Here is a 17,524-nt window from a genome sequence, read left to right on the forward strand (position 1 = left end):
CTCACTCGGGTGGTTAGGATGAGTGAATGCTTCTACAAATGCTACGTACCACCATCTGAACCACAGTCTTCACACACTGCCCAAAGCACCACACCCCCAGTACTCACCCAGCAACAATCTCTACCTACCAACACTCATACCCACATTTCACATCTTACACACAATGACAGTTATTCAACTATGGCAGGCACATATCCCAAACACATTGCTCCACCCTCACTCACACACTCTCCTTTCTCTTGCAGGCCAAGGTGGCTCACAACAGGAGGGAGCAGGAACACACAGGCGGGAGACAAGCCGACACCCAACCACTGTCTGCGCTGGAGAATAGAGTGCTGGAGATTATTGGGCGCCAGGTGGTGGGCACTGTGGCCACCGGCGATGTAGACCCTCTTGGGGACAACAACGGTAAGTTCATCCCTACTCCTTCTTCTCACATCCCACTTCCCCCTTGCCCCACAAGCGTTTTGCACTTTCCAGCTAATCAAGCTGTATGCATGCATTTCTCCCTTCCTGCTCCCCTCCCCTCACCTTAACCCAACTCTTGTGCCTTTATGCTTTCAGATAATGAGCAAGCACCTGAGCAGCCTGCCCCTGAGGGCACCGTAGAGAGCAAGATGTGAGAAGAGGAGGAAGAACACACCGCGTCACTGCATGTCTCACCCACAGGCATCAGCTCAGACACTGGCACTACGTGTTCTTTAGAGGCTAGTATCGTAGCGGGATCTGCACAGGGTGAGGCACCGGAGATGCGTAGGCTGCAGCAAGGCCAGGGGGAAAGGGTAGCTCGGGGGGCCAGCTCCCCAGAGAGTGAGTTCCCGCACGAGTTCTGCTGCAAAGGACTCAGATGAGGACCTCGGTGGGGAGGCATTTAGAAGAAGGGTGATGGGCGTGCACATGGAGATGATAGGTGCAATGGCAAGGGTGCCCGAGAGCCTCTTGGCAATGATAAGGAGCGTGGAGGAGTCCACCTCCAACCTTGCACAAAGCTCTGCGCACACCGTGGAGCCCATCATTTCTAGTCTGCAAAGGATGGTAGACTCCCAGAGAGACTGCGGCGACCTAGACCTGATGCCGCGTGTGATGGGCGATTTGGCAGCTTCCATTGCAGCACAGGCGGAAGCGGCGCAACGGCTCAGTGCGGTAATGCAGTCTCAGCTTGATGCCACACAAGCTCTGACTGCTGCCATCGTGGCTGGTTCTACCACCGTTGACCTGGGCTTTCATGGTGTCTCAGCAGCCCAGCAAACTGTGCTCGAACAGATTGCTAGGGATGCTGAGGTGCTGCCCCGGGGGAGTGGCACTGGGTCAGTGAAGCAGGAACCTGCTGTCCTCTCTCAGGATGACATTCCTGCTCCCACCACTGCCACCCTGCCATTGCCCTTGTCGCTGCCTGTCATCCAGCCAGCCCAGACTGCTGCCGCCCATGCTGAGGAGGCGCAGTCTACAGTTGAGCCGTCCAGGCCCAGAGCTGGTCGAGGGCATCCTGCAAAGCCATCTGAAGTCTCCCGCACAGACACTCAGCAGCCTTCCACCAGCCCTGCTGCAGGCACTGGGCCAACACTTCATAGGAGCACTAGAGTAGGCAAAGGCACAATAACGAGAGGCACTAAGGGATTGCACAAGGGTGAATAGTTAATATTTTTGTTGTAAATATGTGTTCAAATCAAATTTTCAAATTTTTTTCAAATTCAAATGCTTTATTGGCATGAAAGTTTACAGGGAACCATATTGCCAAAGCTTACATAACAAAAAGTACAGGTTTCCAACATTCTGTAGGTGTCAAACAGTCGTTGACCCTCGTTGGGTGCATTCAGTATTAATTTAAAACAGTCGTTGGGTACATTCGGTATTAATTTAAACATTTTTAGAGTATAAATGCTATGGGTGTGCTCGTTAGTCACTCACTGTTCCTCAGGTTGTGACATGTTGTTACATATTGGGCACCAAGATATGGTCTGTCTCCCTCCCCCAGGACTATTCTTAATTTTGACAGGTCATCCAATTCTTTGAAATCTGGGGTTGTAAGGCTGAGCTTGTCAAAATATATGTTTCTTGTCTTGTTGAATTTTTCGCATTTTAGGAGGAAGTGCACCTCTGTCTCAACCTTGCTGGCCAGACAGTGATCACATATTCTATTTTCTTTAGGTTGCCAGGATTTCTTGTATCTTCCTTTTTCAATTGCCAGTTGGTGGTCGCTTAGTCTGTATCTGGTGAGGGTCTGTCTCTGTTTTGTGTCTCTGATGGTCGAGAGATAGTCTGCCAGTTTATATTCTCTTTTTAGGGCCCGGTAGCATTCTAATCTGCTTTGGCTTTTGGTTATTTTGTTCCAATGTTCCAGGTAGGTTTCTTTGCATTGTTTAATGATTTGGTTCACTCGGATTGGTGTTTGGGGAGCAGTGTTGGTCTGGGACTGGTCAGGGTCCGGCTGGGTAGGAGAACTTAGTTTCAGTAACATCTGACTCAGGGGACTCGTTTCTGGGTTCAGCTCTTGGGTCTGGAGGGCTTTAAAATGAAGGGTGTCTGGGGAACTAGATTTGAGGTGATTTAGAAAGTTTAGTGCTCGTTTTTGGATGTTTATTATCAGTGGGTATCTGCCTAGTTCGGCTCTACATGCATTTGTTGGTGTTTTCCTTTGGGTGCAAAGAATGCTTCGGCAAAATTCTGCATGTAGGGCTTCTATTGTGTGTTTTTCCCATTTAGTGTAGCTATGGTGATTGAGTGGGCCCCATACTTTACTACCATACAGCGCAATGGGCAGGATTATACTATCAAATATTTTGAGCCAGATTTTGATTGGAATTTGGATGTTGTAGAATTTTCTTTTTATTGCATATAGGGCTCTTCGGGCTTTTTCTTTTAGTGCATTCACTGCTATGTTGAAGCTCCCTGATGCTGTAATGGTTAGACCAAGGTAAGTGTAGCTCATAGTGTGTCCTATGATGGTATCACTGAGAGTAAACTGGTATTTGTTTTCCTGACATCTGGGCCTTTTTTGAAAAATCATGATGTTGGTTTTCTTTAGATTTACTGTCAGGGCCCAATTTTGGCAGTATTTGTCGAGTAGGTCTAAATGTTGCTATAATCCCTGTTCTGTGGGAGACAGCAGAACCAGGTCGTCCGCATAGAACAGGGACCTCACTTCCTCATCCAGGAGACAGAGACCCGGTGACTCGCTTTGCTCCAGCTTGTCTGCTAACTCATTTATGTATATGTTGAACAGGGTCGGACTCAAATTGCAACCCTGCTGGACGCCTCTTCTCTGGGTGAAGAAACCGGTGCGTTTGTCTCCAATTTTGACACCGCATTTATTTTTCAGATACATCGATTTAATAAGGTCATAGACTTTGCCCCCTATTCCACACTGAAGAAGTTTGTAATAGAGCCCTTCGTGCCAAATAGAGTCAAAAGCTTTCTTGAAGTCAATGAAACAAGCGAATATTTTCCCATTTTTTGTTTGGTGTATATGTTTTTCAATGAGAGTGTGAAGGGTATAGATATGGTCGGTGGTGCGGTGTTTTGGAAGAAAGCCTATTTGATTTTTTCTAAGGATGTTTATTAAGAAAATCCAATAATCTGCTATTTAGAATACTGCAGAATAACTTCTCTAGACAACTGTTGACACAGATGCCACGGTAGTTGTTTGGGTCTGATTTGTTTCCACTTTTATATATGGGAGAGATGAGTCCTTGGCACCAGATATCTGGAAAACAGCCCAAACGTAATATGATGTTGAATAACTTGAGTACAGCACCCTGCATCTCCATAGTGCTGAACTTGAGCATTTCATTTTTGATGTTGTCTGGACCACAGGCTTTCTTTAGGTGGAGAGATTTTGTTTTTGTGGCCAGTTCTTTCCAAGTGATTGGGGAGTCCAGAGGGTTTTGGTTGTCTTTAATTGTTGCTTCTAATGTGTGGAGTTTTTCTGTGACATGATGTTGACTTGAGTTTGATTCGTTTACTGGGATGTCTTTGTAGAGGTTTTCAAAATGTGTTCTCCAGATGTCACCATCTTGGATTGGTAATGCTTGTAATTGAGTTGTACTCAGGTTATTCCACATATCCCAGAATTGATTTTGATTAATGGAGTTTTCAATTTCTTCAAGTCTTTTGTGGGTATAGTTTTGTGTTTTGTTCCTAATGGTGTGTTTATATCTTTTGAGGGTCTCATTGTATCTAATACACAGGTCTGGGTTGTTTGGTTGGCGATGCTTTTGGTTTGATATTTTTCTCAGGTCTTTTCTGGCATTTTTGCATTCGTGATCAAACCATTTCTCATTTTTTTGTCTTTTGTAACGTTTCCTCTTCTGTTTCACAAGGTCAGCTTTTACAGCTGCCTCATGGAAGATCCTATTAATATCGTCTATGGCCATGTTTACACCATCTCTGGTGATCTCATATAGATTTTCTTTAAATTTTGATATTTTACTTGTGAGATCAGGTGAATTTAGTGCTGTGATGAATTTATCTCCACTGTCTGGGGCCCATCTGTATGTCTGGTTTAGTTTATGGAGCTTACTGGGTTCCTTTTTTGTGTCTGTAGTTTGGGCAGAAAGTTTAAGGTACACATTTATTTGGTTATGGTCTGAGAGGGGGGATTGCTGCCTGACAGTGAATGCGTTGATCAGTTTGGATTCTTTTGTGGTGTCTCTCATTTCAGCTTTGCGCTGTGATATGGCATGCAACAGGTATGGAATGATGGGGATGTGGTGAGCAATGGGGTTCTGGGGTTTAATTCATTCGAACTGCAGTCACGGACCGCCCTTCTGGAGAATGGCTGCCTCCTCCCTTGCTCCTGTTCCTCCTCCTCCTCCTCCTCCTCGTCTTCCTCTTCCTCCTCCTGAGGTGGTCCTGCCTGGTGGCAAGAGCTGGGCCCTCATGATGGCCAAGTTGTGGAGCATGCAGCAGACCATCACGAAATGGGACACCCGCTCAGCCAAGTACTGGAGGGCTCCTCCTGAGTGGTCAAGGCAGCGGAACCGTTGCTTGAGCATCCCGATGGTCTGCTCGATGATGTTCCTGGTGACAGCATGGCTCTCATTATATGAGCACTGGCCAGGAGTGTTGGGGTTGCGGATGGGAGTCATGAGCCAGGTGGAGAGCAGATAGCCCTTGTCTCCGACCAGCCAGCCGTGAGCTTGACATGGTGGCATCGTGCCTGCTGCCAGGATAGTGGGCATTGACATTGAGGATTAGCTGTCTGTGGTCACACACCAACTGCACATTAAGTAAGTGGTAGGCTTTGCGGTTACGGAAGATCTCAGGATTGTTATGCGGTGCCCGCTGAAGTAAGATATTAAAAATTGGATAACAGGGCAAGACAAACCAGGATTCACTTGCAACATCAATATACAAGGTGGAGAGAATGGGTTAATTCATGCTCTTGAGTTGAACAATAGAGGTCTGTAAAATTATATAAACCCAGTTAAGTTTTAAACATGATTAAGGGTCAAATGCTGAGAGATTAAAACTGCCAGAACAACCCCTGGAAAGATTGAGAGATGTATGGGTTCGGCCAAGCGAGTCACACCTATACACTTAAGGGTCTGTTTAGTGTAAAACACAACAGGGTTCTATTCTTCAAAGTATACTGAGGATTAACTAAAGTGTTTTTGCTTTGTAGAAATGACCCAAGAGTGAGACAGAAAGTCTGCGGATTGCCCGCTTTGAAAAGAACTGCTATCTTAAGAAAACACTTAAAACAGACCGAACCATCTGACCACGGCAAATGGATGGTTGTAAAGTAATTAAGATGAGGCCCATGGTCACAAGAGGTGACGGGACCAACTGATAACGAAATGTGAGATTTGTAAGCAACTGGAAGGATGGAATGTCACAGTTTTATAATTACAATTTAGCTATAACTCTGTATATGCTAATAAGCTTATCCCCGCCTCTAGGGCAGGGCCTTAATTTTTGTATAACTGTGTGGACTTTGAGAGGCTTGTTGGAGTTGGATTCAGACGTGTCTGAAAGGCTCTCCCCCAGGCCTGAGTAAACCATTTTGACTTCAATTAGTTGGTCTGTCTTTCTTTCAACAAGCCAGTGATGTCGACCTTGTATATCACTTGGTCTGCACTTTGGGGGCTTACATCACCCGCAAAGGCACGTGAATGCAGTCAATGGTGCCCTGCACCATGGGGAATCCCGCTATCCTGGCAACGCCACATACACGCTCGTCTTGCTTCTCTCTGGTGATGGGGAAGGAAATGTAGTCCCTTCTCCTACTGTAGAGAACCTCTGTGACCTCCCAGATGTAGCAATGGACGGCGAACTGCGAGATGTTAGCTATGTCTCCTGTTGCAGACTAGAAGGATCTGCTGGTGAAGAAATTGAGGGTGACGGTGACCTTGACTGCCACTGAGAGAGCCGTGGTCACCCTGATCTGAGGCTGGAGGTCTGGTTGCAGGAGGTGGCAGAGTTCTGTGACCACCTCTTTGGTGAAGTGGGGCCTTCTAATACACTGCTCCTCACTTAATTGGAGGTAGGAGAACTGCTCTCGGAATACTCTTGGAGGGTAAGGCCTCCTGTTGAGAGCCCTGATGGCCCTCTTCCCTCTGGCCACACGTTCCAGTCTTTCTCGTTGCCTCCACTCCCTCCGCCGTAGATCCTGGCGGGCGAGGTCGACTGCCAGTACAATCCCCATTATACAACTGTAGCATAACTTCCACCCCTTTGTAATCCAGCTCCCTTGAGATAAAGACTAACTTCTCTTAGGCCTTTTAATTTTTGTTTGTACCCATCCACTAGTTTTTAGTGATTTCTGTACTCAGCCCCCTAAATCTCTCTGCATCTCCACATTTCCTTGCTTCTCCCCCATTTAAAAAATACATTGATCTATCTTGCTTAGGTCCAAAGTGGATGACCTCACACCTTCCCACTGAGCTCCATCTGCTACAGTTTTGCCCATTCGCTTAATCTATCAATGTCCCTTTGCAACCTTCTATTCCCATCTACACTATTTACTGTGCCACCTAACTTGGTGTCGTCAGCAAACTTGGATATATGGCTCTCTATTCCTTCATCAGACTGTTACCAGTGGTTGAGGAGTCTAGAACAAGGTGACGTAGACATAAGATGAAATATAGGAGATTTAGGACAGAGAGCAGCAGGGACTTTTCTTTACAGAGGGTTGTGAGGTTGTGGAATGCACTACTGGAGTAAGTGTCAACATTTATGAATAGGATAGGTGGTTGAAGGAAAAGGGAATAAAGGGATATGGGAACAGAGTGGGCACATGGGATTAGGACTACTGCTCATGTGGATTATAAGCACCAAGACAGACTGGTTAGGCCGAACGATCTTTCTCCATGTTGTAATTTCCATGAAATACTGTGCAACCAATGTCTTGTATAAATTCAACATCCAAACATAATTTCCTTCTCTCTATGTTTTTACTGCTTTGTCCCTCTGAGATGGCCTAGCAAGCCACTCAGTTGTATCAAACCCTTCACTTTTCTGTCGGAAGTCTGCTTGTGCCCATTCCTGTACCAGTGGCAGCAATTCCATTAATCAGAAGTATTCATACAGAGTCGATGCAAAACAAATGATTTTATTATATGACAACAAAATAGAAATGTGGACAGTGAACAAGAATGTAAATCATTTACCAAGTCCCTATTTCCAAGATACTAATTAGGTTTGGCATTAAAGTGAGAGTCACTGTCAGAACCTCATTTAGTGGGAGTAACATTATTAGGTACCCCTTTAAAAATCAGCCCTGATGAATGATGATTAACTTAAAAATTATTTTTGGTTATTAACTTTGCTTATTTTTGTTACTCTGAAGAGCACATTGCTAAGTCCGTAAAGTATAAAACTTTACTTCAGTTACATAAGGATTGGTTCATCTGCACTTCAGAGTATTATGTCGAATGCTGGTCCCAACATCTGGTTTATTGAGGCTTTAGAGGGAGAGTGCAGAGATGGAACAAGGATGATACCTAACTTTTCATCTCTTAAGTTACAAGGATAAACTTACAGAGCTTAGATTATTCACTTTGTAGAAACATATGTGGGAAGTCACACAACACCAGGTTATAGTCCAACAGCTTTATCTGAAATCACTATTTGAAACTGTAGAAACATAGGCTCGGGGTGTTGTGGGGGGGGGGGGCGGGGGCGGGGATATGATTGAGGGTTTTTAAATTATAAAAGGTTTGGATATTGCAGATTTGAATACGATATTCCAAATGAATAGTGATAGGACTAGAGAGCATAGGTAAGCAAAGAGTCAGGTTAGATGCTACAAGACTTCTTTTCTCTCAGAGTTATAGAACAGGTTACTGCTGGTTATGCCGGAGTCGTTTAAAAGGGGACCTTATAATTTCCAGAGGGAAGAAGACATTGTTATTGTTGTTGACATTGGGCAGATCTGGAATGTGTGATTTGGTTCAGTTTACCTAGAAATGCACCATATGGAACCATAGTCTCCTGCAGCTTGCTTGATGTTTAGGGTGTTAGGGATGAATCTGCCAGTAATTTTCTCTGAAATTGGTTACAAAGTTTTTATCTCTGTGTTTTCTTGCCTCCCCCAGAAGTTGGATTACTAATGGTTGGGGAGGGTGATGCATGAGATCTGGTGAATAGTGAGCAGTGGTGGGCCTAGCTGTCTTCCCATCCTTCTTCTCATACTCTTGTATGTTGGTGACATCTTCATGATAATTGATTTGGACAAATGATTGAACCAAATAGCACAAGGGAGGTGAATCAACGTAAATCATTGAACTGATAAGATCACTAAGGGGCATTGGTTTAATTACTGTACTTCCATTGACATTGCTCCTTCACACTCTCCGCAGAGTTCAGTACCTCCTCCCAGCCAGGTACCCCAATGAAGTCATTAACATTCACCATTTCAACAAAAAATATTCAAGAAAACCTGAATAAACATAAAAAGGATATTAAAGTTAACCCCAAGCTTTTGGAACTGTTTGATTTTTTTAAATTGGTTCTAACAGAGAGACTCACATTTTAAGAGAGGACTCAGTAGTATGATCCAGTATTTAATTAACAAAGTAACATTCAACAATTATCATTTCAATGAACAAAGCCCTTTCCAATGTCTGTTGTATTTATGTCACACTCTGGGTAATTGGAGAACAGTAAATATAGTATGGTTCATGGCCTGTAATAGAAGAGAGAAGAACATGAGCAGCTAGGCAAAAGCAGGCCAATCTATTCCTGATCCAAGCATCTAATTCTACCCCATTTGCGTTCCTATTGTACAAACTTATGGATCAAAGTGAAAGATGTCCTCTTTTTCATGACTTTCCTGCTCAGCTCACTCAATCTATCTGCTAATTCTAGCTAAAGATATGAATAGGTATGTCTCATTCCTTTCAATCAATAGCACCCTTTTTCGTTGCAACATAATTTATTGAAGTCATTAGAAGACATTAGTCTCTTATCTTCTGCCCACACCCATTTTTTTTGGTGGTGTATTTTCTTCCAATTTGTAACCTTTTCCATGTTGTGCACTATTCCTAGGTTGAAAGCAGACCACAACTTGCTCTTAAACCTCTGCTAAAGGTGTTTCTTACCCAGCGCTAGGAGGCCTAGGGTAACTGCTCCTCCAATTCTCCCTTCTCCTGTCTGTGGGGGAACATCGAGCTTCTGCTGAGCATTACCCTCTACCCTACAGCTGAGACCAAGGGCTGGATTTTGATACTGGAGGCGTGTAGGAGGCGGGACTACAACTTTTGGGGTTGTAGTCCTGCCTCCATCGAGTTGTGGCCAACCCACACGATTTTCACTTGATTGACCTTGTTGAGCCCGCCCAGTGGGCTCAGCAGGCCAATTAAGGGCCACCCGGCAACAGGTGACATCACAGACAGACATTTCATCTGTCAAGAGCTTTTGACAGATGAAATATCAGCGTTTGACAGCTCTTTGAAGCTGTCAAACACTGACAATCTGTACACTAAGTTAATTCCTCCCTCTCAGGCTGATTTAGAGATTTCTCCAGAACACAAAGCTGAATGCTGCAACTTTTGACAGCTCGCGGCCATTCTGTTTTCTGTGCCGGTGAGATGAGGGTCTCCCGAGACCTGAAGGAAGGAAGGCTGTAAAGGTAAGTAAAGGTAATTAAACCTCTTTAAACACTTTACACACACCAAACACACTTACCTCTGCACTCATGCACACATCACTCACCTGAACACCTTACATCTCGAACTCTCCCAAGCCCTTCAGCCCGACGGTCCACCTCGCTAACTTGGCGTGGTTTGGAGCCGTCGGGAATCCCACACTTCAGGAATAAAAATAGGGATTAGGCTAAAAACTGCCTGTTAACTACCTGTTAACAGGCAGTTAATTGGCACTAATCCCCTTCCTGCCTCGGGGAGGCGGGTCCCAGCACAGGTCGGGTATCCGCCTCCTTTGAAACTGGCATGGAGGCGGGTTGGGGGCGGGATGGGTTCATGCCACCCGATTTCACCCCTCCACACGTTTCCAATCCCGCCTCCACGGCCCAATGAAAGTCCTGCCCCAAGACTCTCTGAACACTGTGCGATCATCAGTGAACATCTCCACTTATGACCTTATGTTGGAGGGAAGTTCATCGATGAAGCAGCTGAAGATGGCTGGGCCTAGGACGATGCCCTGAGGAACTCCTGCAGCGATGTCCTAGGGTTTAGGTGATTAACCTCCAACAACCACAACAATCTTCCTTTGTGCAAGGTATGACTCCAGCCAGTGGAGAGTTTTCCCCAATTCCCATTGACTTCAATTTTACTAGGGCTGCTTGATGCCACACTCGGTCAAATGCTGCCTTGATGTCAAGGGCAGTCACTCTCACCTCACCTCTGGAATTCAGCTCTTTTGTCCATGTTTGGACCAAGGCTGTAATGAGGTTTGGAGCTGAGTGGTCCTGGCGGAACCCAAACTGAACATTGATGAGTAGGTTATTGGTGAGTAAGTGCCGCTTGATAGCACTGTCGACAACACCTTCCATCACTTTACTGATGATTGAGAATAGACTGATGGGGCAGTAATTGGTCGGATTGGATTTGTCCTGTTTTTTGTGGACAGGACATACCTGGGCAGTTTTCCACATTGTTGGGTAGATGCCAGTTTTGTAGCTGTACTGGAACAGCTTCGCTAGAAGTGCGGCTAGTTCTGCAGCACAAGTCTTCAGCACGACAGCCGGAATGTTGTCGGAGCTGTATCCAGTGCGCTCAGCCGTTTCTTGATATCATGTAGAGTGAATCGAATTCGCTGAAGACTGGTTTCTGTGATGGTGGGGACCTCAGGAGGAAGCCGATTTTGATCATCCACTCGGCACTTCTGGCTGAAGATGGTTGCAAATGCTTCAGCCTTGTCTTTTGCACTAGCGTGCTGGGCTGCGCCATGATTGAGGATGGGGATGTTCTTAGAGCCTCCTCCTCCCATTAGTTGTTTAATTGTCCACCACCATTCACAACTTTATGACACCATTAGGTACACCTGGTGCTGCTCCTGGCATGCTCTTCTAAAAACAAATATAGAACCAGAGAAAAGGGGGGCAGGAAAAGAACAAAGGAGAAAGTCTGTGATAGGGCGTAGGGTAGGAGAGATTAAATGACAAAAGGGATGATGATGCAAAGCAAAATGAGGTGAGAATGGGCCAAGTAAAGAAACAAAAGCTGGGTCCAGATGAGGTGTAAATGGTTACAGCAGAATAGCAGAGAGGGAGGGAAGCTTGGAAAACCTGGCAAAGCGGAGAGGATTGCTGTGGCCTAGGAATGTGATGGAGAAAGGTGGGTCGACCCGGGAACAGTAGTATAGTGGTAATGTCACTGGGCTAATAATCCAGAGGCCTGGACTAATGATCCGGATGACACGAGTTCAAATCCCACCACGGCAGCTGGGGAATTTAAATTCAGTTAATTAAATAAATCGGGATAAAGAGTTAGTATCAGTAATGGTGACCATGAAACTATCATATTGTCGTAAAAACCCATCTGGTTCACTAATGTCCTTTAAGGAAGGAAATCTGCTGTCCTGAACCCAGTCTGGCCTATGTGACTCCAGACCCACAGTAATATGGTTGATTCTTAACTGCCCTCTGAAATGGCCTAGCAAGCCACTCAGGTGTAACTAACTGCTATGAAAAACAATAATAAGAATAAAACCGGATGGACCATCGACCTCGGGACCGCCTATGGACACGGCAATGGCACACCCAGCACAGTCAACCCTGCAAAGTCCTCCTCACCAACATCTGGGGACTTGTGCCAAAATTGGGAGAGCTGTCCCACAGACTAGTCAAGCAAGAGCCTGACATAGTCATACTCGCAGAATCATATCTTTCAACCAATGTCGCAGACTCCTCCATCACCATCCCTGGGTATGTCCTGTCCCACCAGCAGGACAGACCCACCAGAGATGGCGGCACAGTGGTATACAGTCATTGAGGGAGTGGCCCTGGGAGTCCTCAACATTGACTCTGGACCCCATGAAGTCTCATGGCTTCATGTTAAGCATGGGCAAGGAATTACCACCTACCGTCCTCCCTCAGCTGATGAATCAGTACTCCTCCATGTTGAACACCACTTGGAAGAAGCACTGAGAGTAGCAAGGGCACAGAATGTACTCTGGGTGGGGGATTTCAATGTCCATCATCAAGACTGGCTCGGTATCACCACTACTGACCGAGCTGGCCGAGTCCTGAAGGACATAGCTGCCAGTCTGGGCCTGCGACAGATGGCGAGAGAATCAACACGAGGGAAAAACCTACTTGACCTCATCCTCACCAATCTACCTGTCACAGATGCATCTGTCTATGACAGCATTGGTAGCAGTGACCACCGCACAGTCATTGTGGAGATGAAATCACATCTTCACACTGACGACACCCTCCATCGTGTTGTGTGGCAATAACACCGTGCTAAATGGGATAGATTCAGAACAGATCTAGCAGCTCAAAACTGGGCATCCATGAGGCGCTATGGGCCATCAGCAGCAGCAGAATTGTGTTCCACCACAATCTGTAACCTCATGGCTCGGCATATCCCTCACTCTACCATTACCATCAAGCCAGGGGAACAACCCTAGTTCAATAAGGAGTGTAGAAGAGCATGCCAGGAGCAGCATCAGCCGTACCTAAAAATGAGGTGCCAACCTGGGGAAGCTGCAACACAGGACTACATGCATGACAAACAGCGGAATCAGCATGCTATAGACAGAGCTAAGTGATCCCACAATCAACGGATCAGATCAAAGTTCTGCAGTCGTGAATGGTGGTGGACCATTAAACAACTAACAGGAGGAGGAGGCTCCATGAATATCCCCATCCACACCACCACCTTCTCAAGGGCAATTAGGAATGGCCAATAAATGCTGGCCTTGCCAGCGACGCCCACATCCCATGAACAAATTTTTAAAAATTAAGGTACAGGTGTGAGTTGCCTCCCATTTCAAATCATATTACCTCATGAGTTCTATCTAGTTTTTTTCATCTTCCCATTTGAAATAATTATGTTTGGCAGAATGTGCTCACAGTGAGAGATGTCACTGTTGAATTGAACACGTTCCCATTCTGTCAGCATCAAGCTCTCCTAGGTCACCTTGAATCAGAGTAAAGTATTCTCCACTCAAGCCTAATTTAAGGTTACACTTTGCTCAGTGGGTAGCACTCTCGCCTCTGAATCAGAAGTTTGGGGTTCAAGCTCCACTCCAGAGACTTTAGCACGTAATCCACACTGACACCTTAGTGCAGTGAGGGAGTGCTGCACTTATGGTGGTGCCGTCAACTCGGAGGAGATATTAAACCAAGGCTGTGCCTGCGTTCTCGGGTGGATGCAAAAAATCTCATGGCACTATTTTGAAGAGAAGGGGAGTTCTCCCTGTTGTCCTAGCCAGTATCACTTCAACAAATTATCTGCTCAGCATCACATTGCTGTTTGTGGCGCCTTGCTGTGCGCAAATTGGCTGCCGCGTTTCCGACATTACAGTAGTCACTACATTTCTAAAGTACTTAGTTGGCTGTAAAGCACTTTGAGATGTCCTATATGAATGCAAGTTCTATCTCTCTTTAACAGTGAATTGCTCTGGCTGCAATGTGTAGTGACATCATGAATAGTTTTGTGAAGATTTCCTTTGATTGGCGTTTATGGTATAGCTAAAAATACCAATTAGAGGAAATCTCAGATGTTCCTAATAGTACCCTGTGAATTTTATCTAGCTCACCATATGTATACGTTCATATTATATGTAAGCTTTTTTTATGAACTGCAATATTATTAAATTTGTCTGATGTTTAAAACAAAAAAAAGTACAGGATTCTTTTCTGGTATCTGGTTGGATGGAATATTCCATTCTGTTCCCCATGTGGGTTGTGTGACTTACAGCAATATACAATTCAAAAACACCAATACCAAAAGGAGTAAAAAGGTGGAGTTTGTTTTTTAGAGACAGAACTTTCTTCAAATATTAGAGACTATTTTTATAACCAAAGACATTCATTTGAGGGATAATTGATCCATTGTACATTCTCTTTGTCTCAATTTTAAAATTCTCATTCTTGTTTCCAAATCCCTCCACAACCTTGCCCCTCCCTATCTCTGTAACCTCCGGCCTACTACCCTCCACATCTCTGCGCTCTACCAATTCTGGCCTCTTGTGCATCCCTGATTTTAAGTGCTCCACCATTGGCGGCCCCCTGCCTTCAGCTGCCTAGGCCCTAATCTTTGGAATTCCTCCCTCTACCTCTCTCTCCTTCTTTAAGATTCTCCTTAAAACCTACCTCTTTGGCCAAGCTTTTGGTCACCTGTCCTAATATCTCCTATGTGGCTCGGTGTCAAATTTTGTTTGATAACACTTCCGTGAAGTACCGTGGGACTTTTTACGACATTAAAGTTAGCAGATAAATGCAACTTCTTTCCTTTTTTAATGTATTGGGTGGGTGAGGGTGGAAGAATGCTCTTCATTAATTATTTGCAAGGCCACTGGTTTGCTGTTTTCTCAGAAGAAAAGCCCATGAGTCTGTTGGTGTAAGTCTAGATGCTTGACAAATGTTGCACCTTGAGGGTCAGGCTGTTCTGTTGGTGGTTGTTGCACCTTGAGGGTCAGGCTGTTCTGTTGGTGGTTGTTGCACCTTGAGGGTCAGACTGTTCTGTTGGTGGTTGTGGGGGAACCAGCATAGTTTGCCAGCGTAATCAGGTTCTACCCTTCTTTGTGTTGGGATGGGGTTGGGTCAAGTTGCTATTCTTTGTGGTGGCTGAGGCAAAGCAGTCATGCATCCACCTTCCCCTCCCCAAACCAGGGTGTTCTGTGGTGTTTGAGGGAAAAAGTCGCTTAAATCACGTGAAATTCCTCTGATTTTCCTAAGTCCATATACTTATATATGCAGTGCAAGCAAATGATGGAAGAACAATACCTACTTCTCTGATTGCTGTTCTTCTATTGTAACTTAATCCTCCTTCTTTAAAAGGAGACTGATCCTTTGTCATTGCTTTCTGATCCAAATTGTGGTTCTTGATCAGATTCTAACTCAATTCCATCCATAGGAGCGAAATTTAAACGTTGCTCCTGTGGGATGGAGTAAAAATGAAAAACATTGGACTGAGTTAAAGAAAAAATATGAAACAATACAACTATTTAATTGTTTTAATTCATTCATGGGATGTGGGCGTCACTGGAATGTCTAGCAATTATTGCCCATCCCTAATTGCCCTTGAGAAGGTGGTGGTGAGCCGCCTTCTTGAACCACTGTAGATCGTGAGGCGAAGGTACTCTCACAATGCTGTTAGGGAGAGAGTTCCAGGATTTTGACCCAGCAACGATGAAGCTACAGCAATATATTTCCAAGTCAGGATGGTGTGTGACTTGGAGGGGGACTTGGAGGTGATGGTGTTCACATACGCCTGCTGCTCTTGTACTTCTAGGTGGTAGATGTCGCGGGTTTGGGAGGTGCTGTCGAAGAAGCCTTGGTGAGTTTCTGCAGTGCATCTTGTAGATGGTACAAACTACAGCCACAATGCGCCGATGCTGGAGGAAGTGTATGTTTAAGGTGGCTCCCCCACCCAGAGTACATTCTGTGCCCTTGCTACCCTCAGTGCTTCCTCCAAGTGGTGTTCAACATGGAGGAGTATTGATTCATTAGCTGAGGGAGGGCGCTAGGTGGTAATCAGCAGGAGGTGTCCTTGCCCATGTTTGACCTGATGCCATGAGACTTCATGGGGTCCAGAGTCAATGTTGAGGACTCCCAGGGCCACTTCCTCCCAACTGTATACCATGGTGCTGCCACCTCTAGTATGTCTGTGGGACAGCTCTCCCAATTTTGGCACAAGTCCGCAGATGTTAGTGAAGAGGACTTTGCAGGGTGAACTGGGCTGGGTGTGCCTTTGTCATGTTCGGTAATTGTAGGTTGATGCCAGGTAAAATTGTTTTTCGTAGCAGTTTGATATAACCAGGCCATTTCAGAGGGCAGTAAAGCACATTGCTGTGGATCCAGAGTCACACATGGTCACCATTCCAGGTTTAATTAACTGAATTTAAATTCCTGAGTTGCCATGCTGAAATTTGAACTCATGTTTCCAGATCATTAGTCTTGACCTCTGGATTACTAGTCCAGTAACATAACCACTAGGCTACTGTGGTAGCAAATTCCACATTCTCACCACTCTCTGGGTAAAGAAGGTAAATAGGTCCAATCACAAAAAATAAGTGACAAAAAAGTCACCATGGGAGTGAATGAAATGCAAACAGCACTTTGCATGGTACGTAATAATGAAGCGAAACTAATCTTTAGTCAGCCTATAAAACCAGAAATATACAACTGCTATAGCCACAGTTGAAAATACGGCATGCCTAAGGGAAAAAGGAACTTTCATCACAAAGACATACTGAAAAAAGAGAAGAGCTTGTAAATTGTGAATGAATGACCACAGGAGCTGTAAACCCTGCTTGGAGAAAGGAGGTGAGGATATTTCACAATTAAGGGAGCATAAGGTAATGTGAAAATTGTGGAAGGCAGCTGCTTTTTGATGCATTTGATGTATCTCGTGTTCAGTTCATGCAACCTGAACATGTGGTCACTGGATGGACACTAAATGGACAAATCTACCAAAGATTAATCACGTAACTGGGAATAGAATTTAGGATAGGTTGATCAGAAGGATGAGTCCACAGCTTACCAACATCATTATTCAGTCTTACCTCTCTTTTGGGAATGTTGCCACTCTAGGAAGTGATAGGGTTTACTCTATGTAGGGGATGAAATGCATCTTGGGTGGCAGACTTTAACGGAGCAAAAAATTGGGTGGTGTGTAAAACGGGCGATCAGTTGGCTATTGCCCAATTTTGCACTGTCGCTCAAGGTAAATTTCACCCCGAGTTTCCAGTGCGTGACTGCAATGCACTTCCAGTGTGAGCCGATTCCTGCATATCCATTGGTTAATATGTATTTGTTACTGATTGGACTTTGGCAGGGGGAGAAATATGTATTGAAAACTGATGAAATTGCAAGTGCACCCTCTGACAATACCAAGCAGAGTAGGAGAGAGACTAGGGTCCTGAACTTAAATAAAGGAAACTACGATGG

General features: G+C 45.1%; 1 protein-coding gene across 3 annotated transcripts in view; it reads right to left on the reverse strand.

Moving 5' to 3' along the window:
* Nucleotides 1-7,532: 7,532 nt before the first annotated feature.
* mdh1b (malate dehydrogenase 1B, NAD (soluble)) overlaps nt 7,533-17,524 on the reverse strand; it is a 72,101-nt gene continuing 62,109 nt past the window's right edge. For 2 of the 3 annotated variants that reach the window (XM_085985486.1, XM_085985484.1), the window contains exons 9-10: nt 15,363-15,510; nt 7,533-9,127 (exon numbers count right to left, since the gene is read on the reverse strand). In XM_085985486.1, the coding sequence (XP_085841612.1) occupies nt 15,406-15,510 (105 nt within the window). In that variant the 3' untranslated portion in view covers nt 7,533-9,127; nt 15,363-15,405. The remainder of the gene's footprint in view (nt 9,128-15,362; nt 15,511-17,524) is intronic. The other variant, XM_085985485.1, reaches the window with a different exon arrangement.

The sequence above is a fragment of the Somniosus microcephalus genome, chromosome 4 (genome assembly GCF_052327205.1).
Source record: "Somniosus microcephalus isolate GS21.2 chromosome 4, FLI_Smic_1.0, whole genome shotgun sequence".
NCBI lineage: Eukaryota > Metazoa > Chordata > Chondrichthyes > Squaliformes > Somniosidae > Somniosus > Somniosus microcephalus.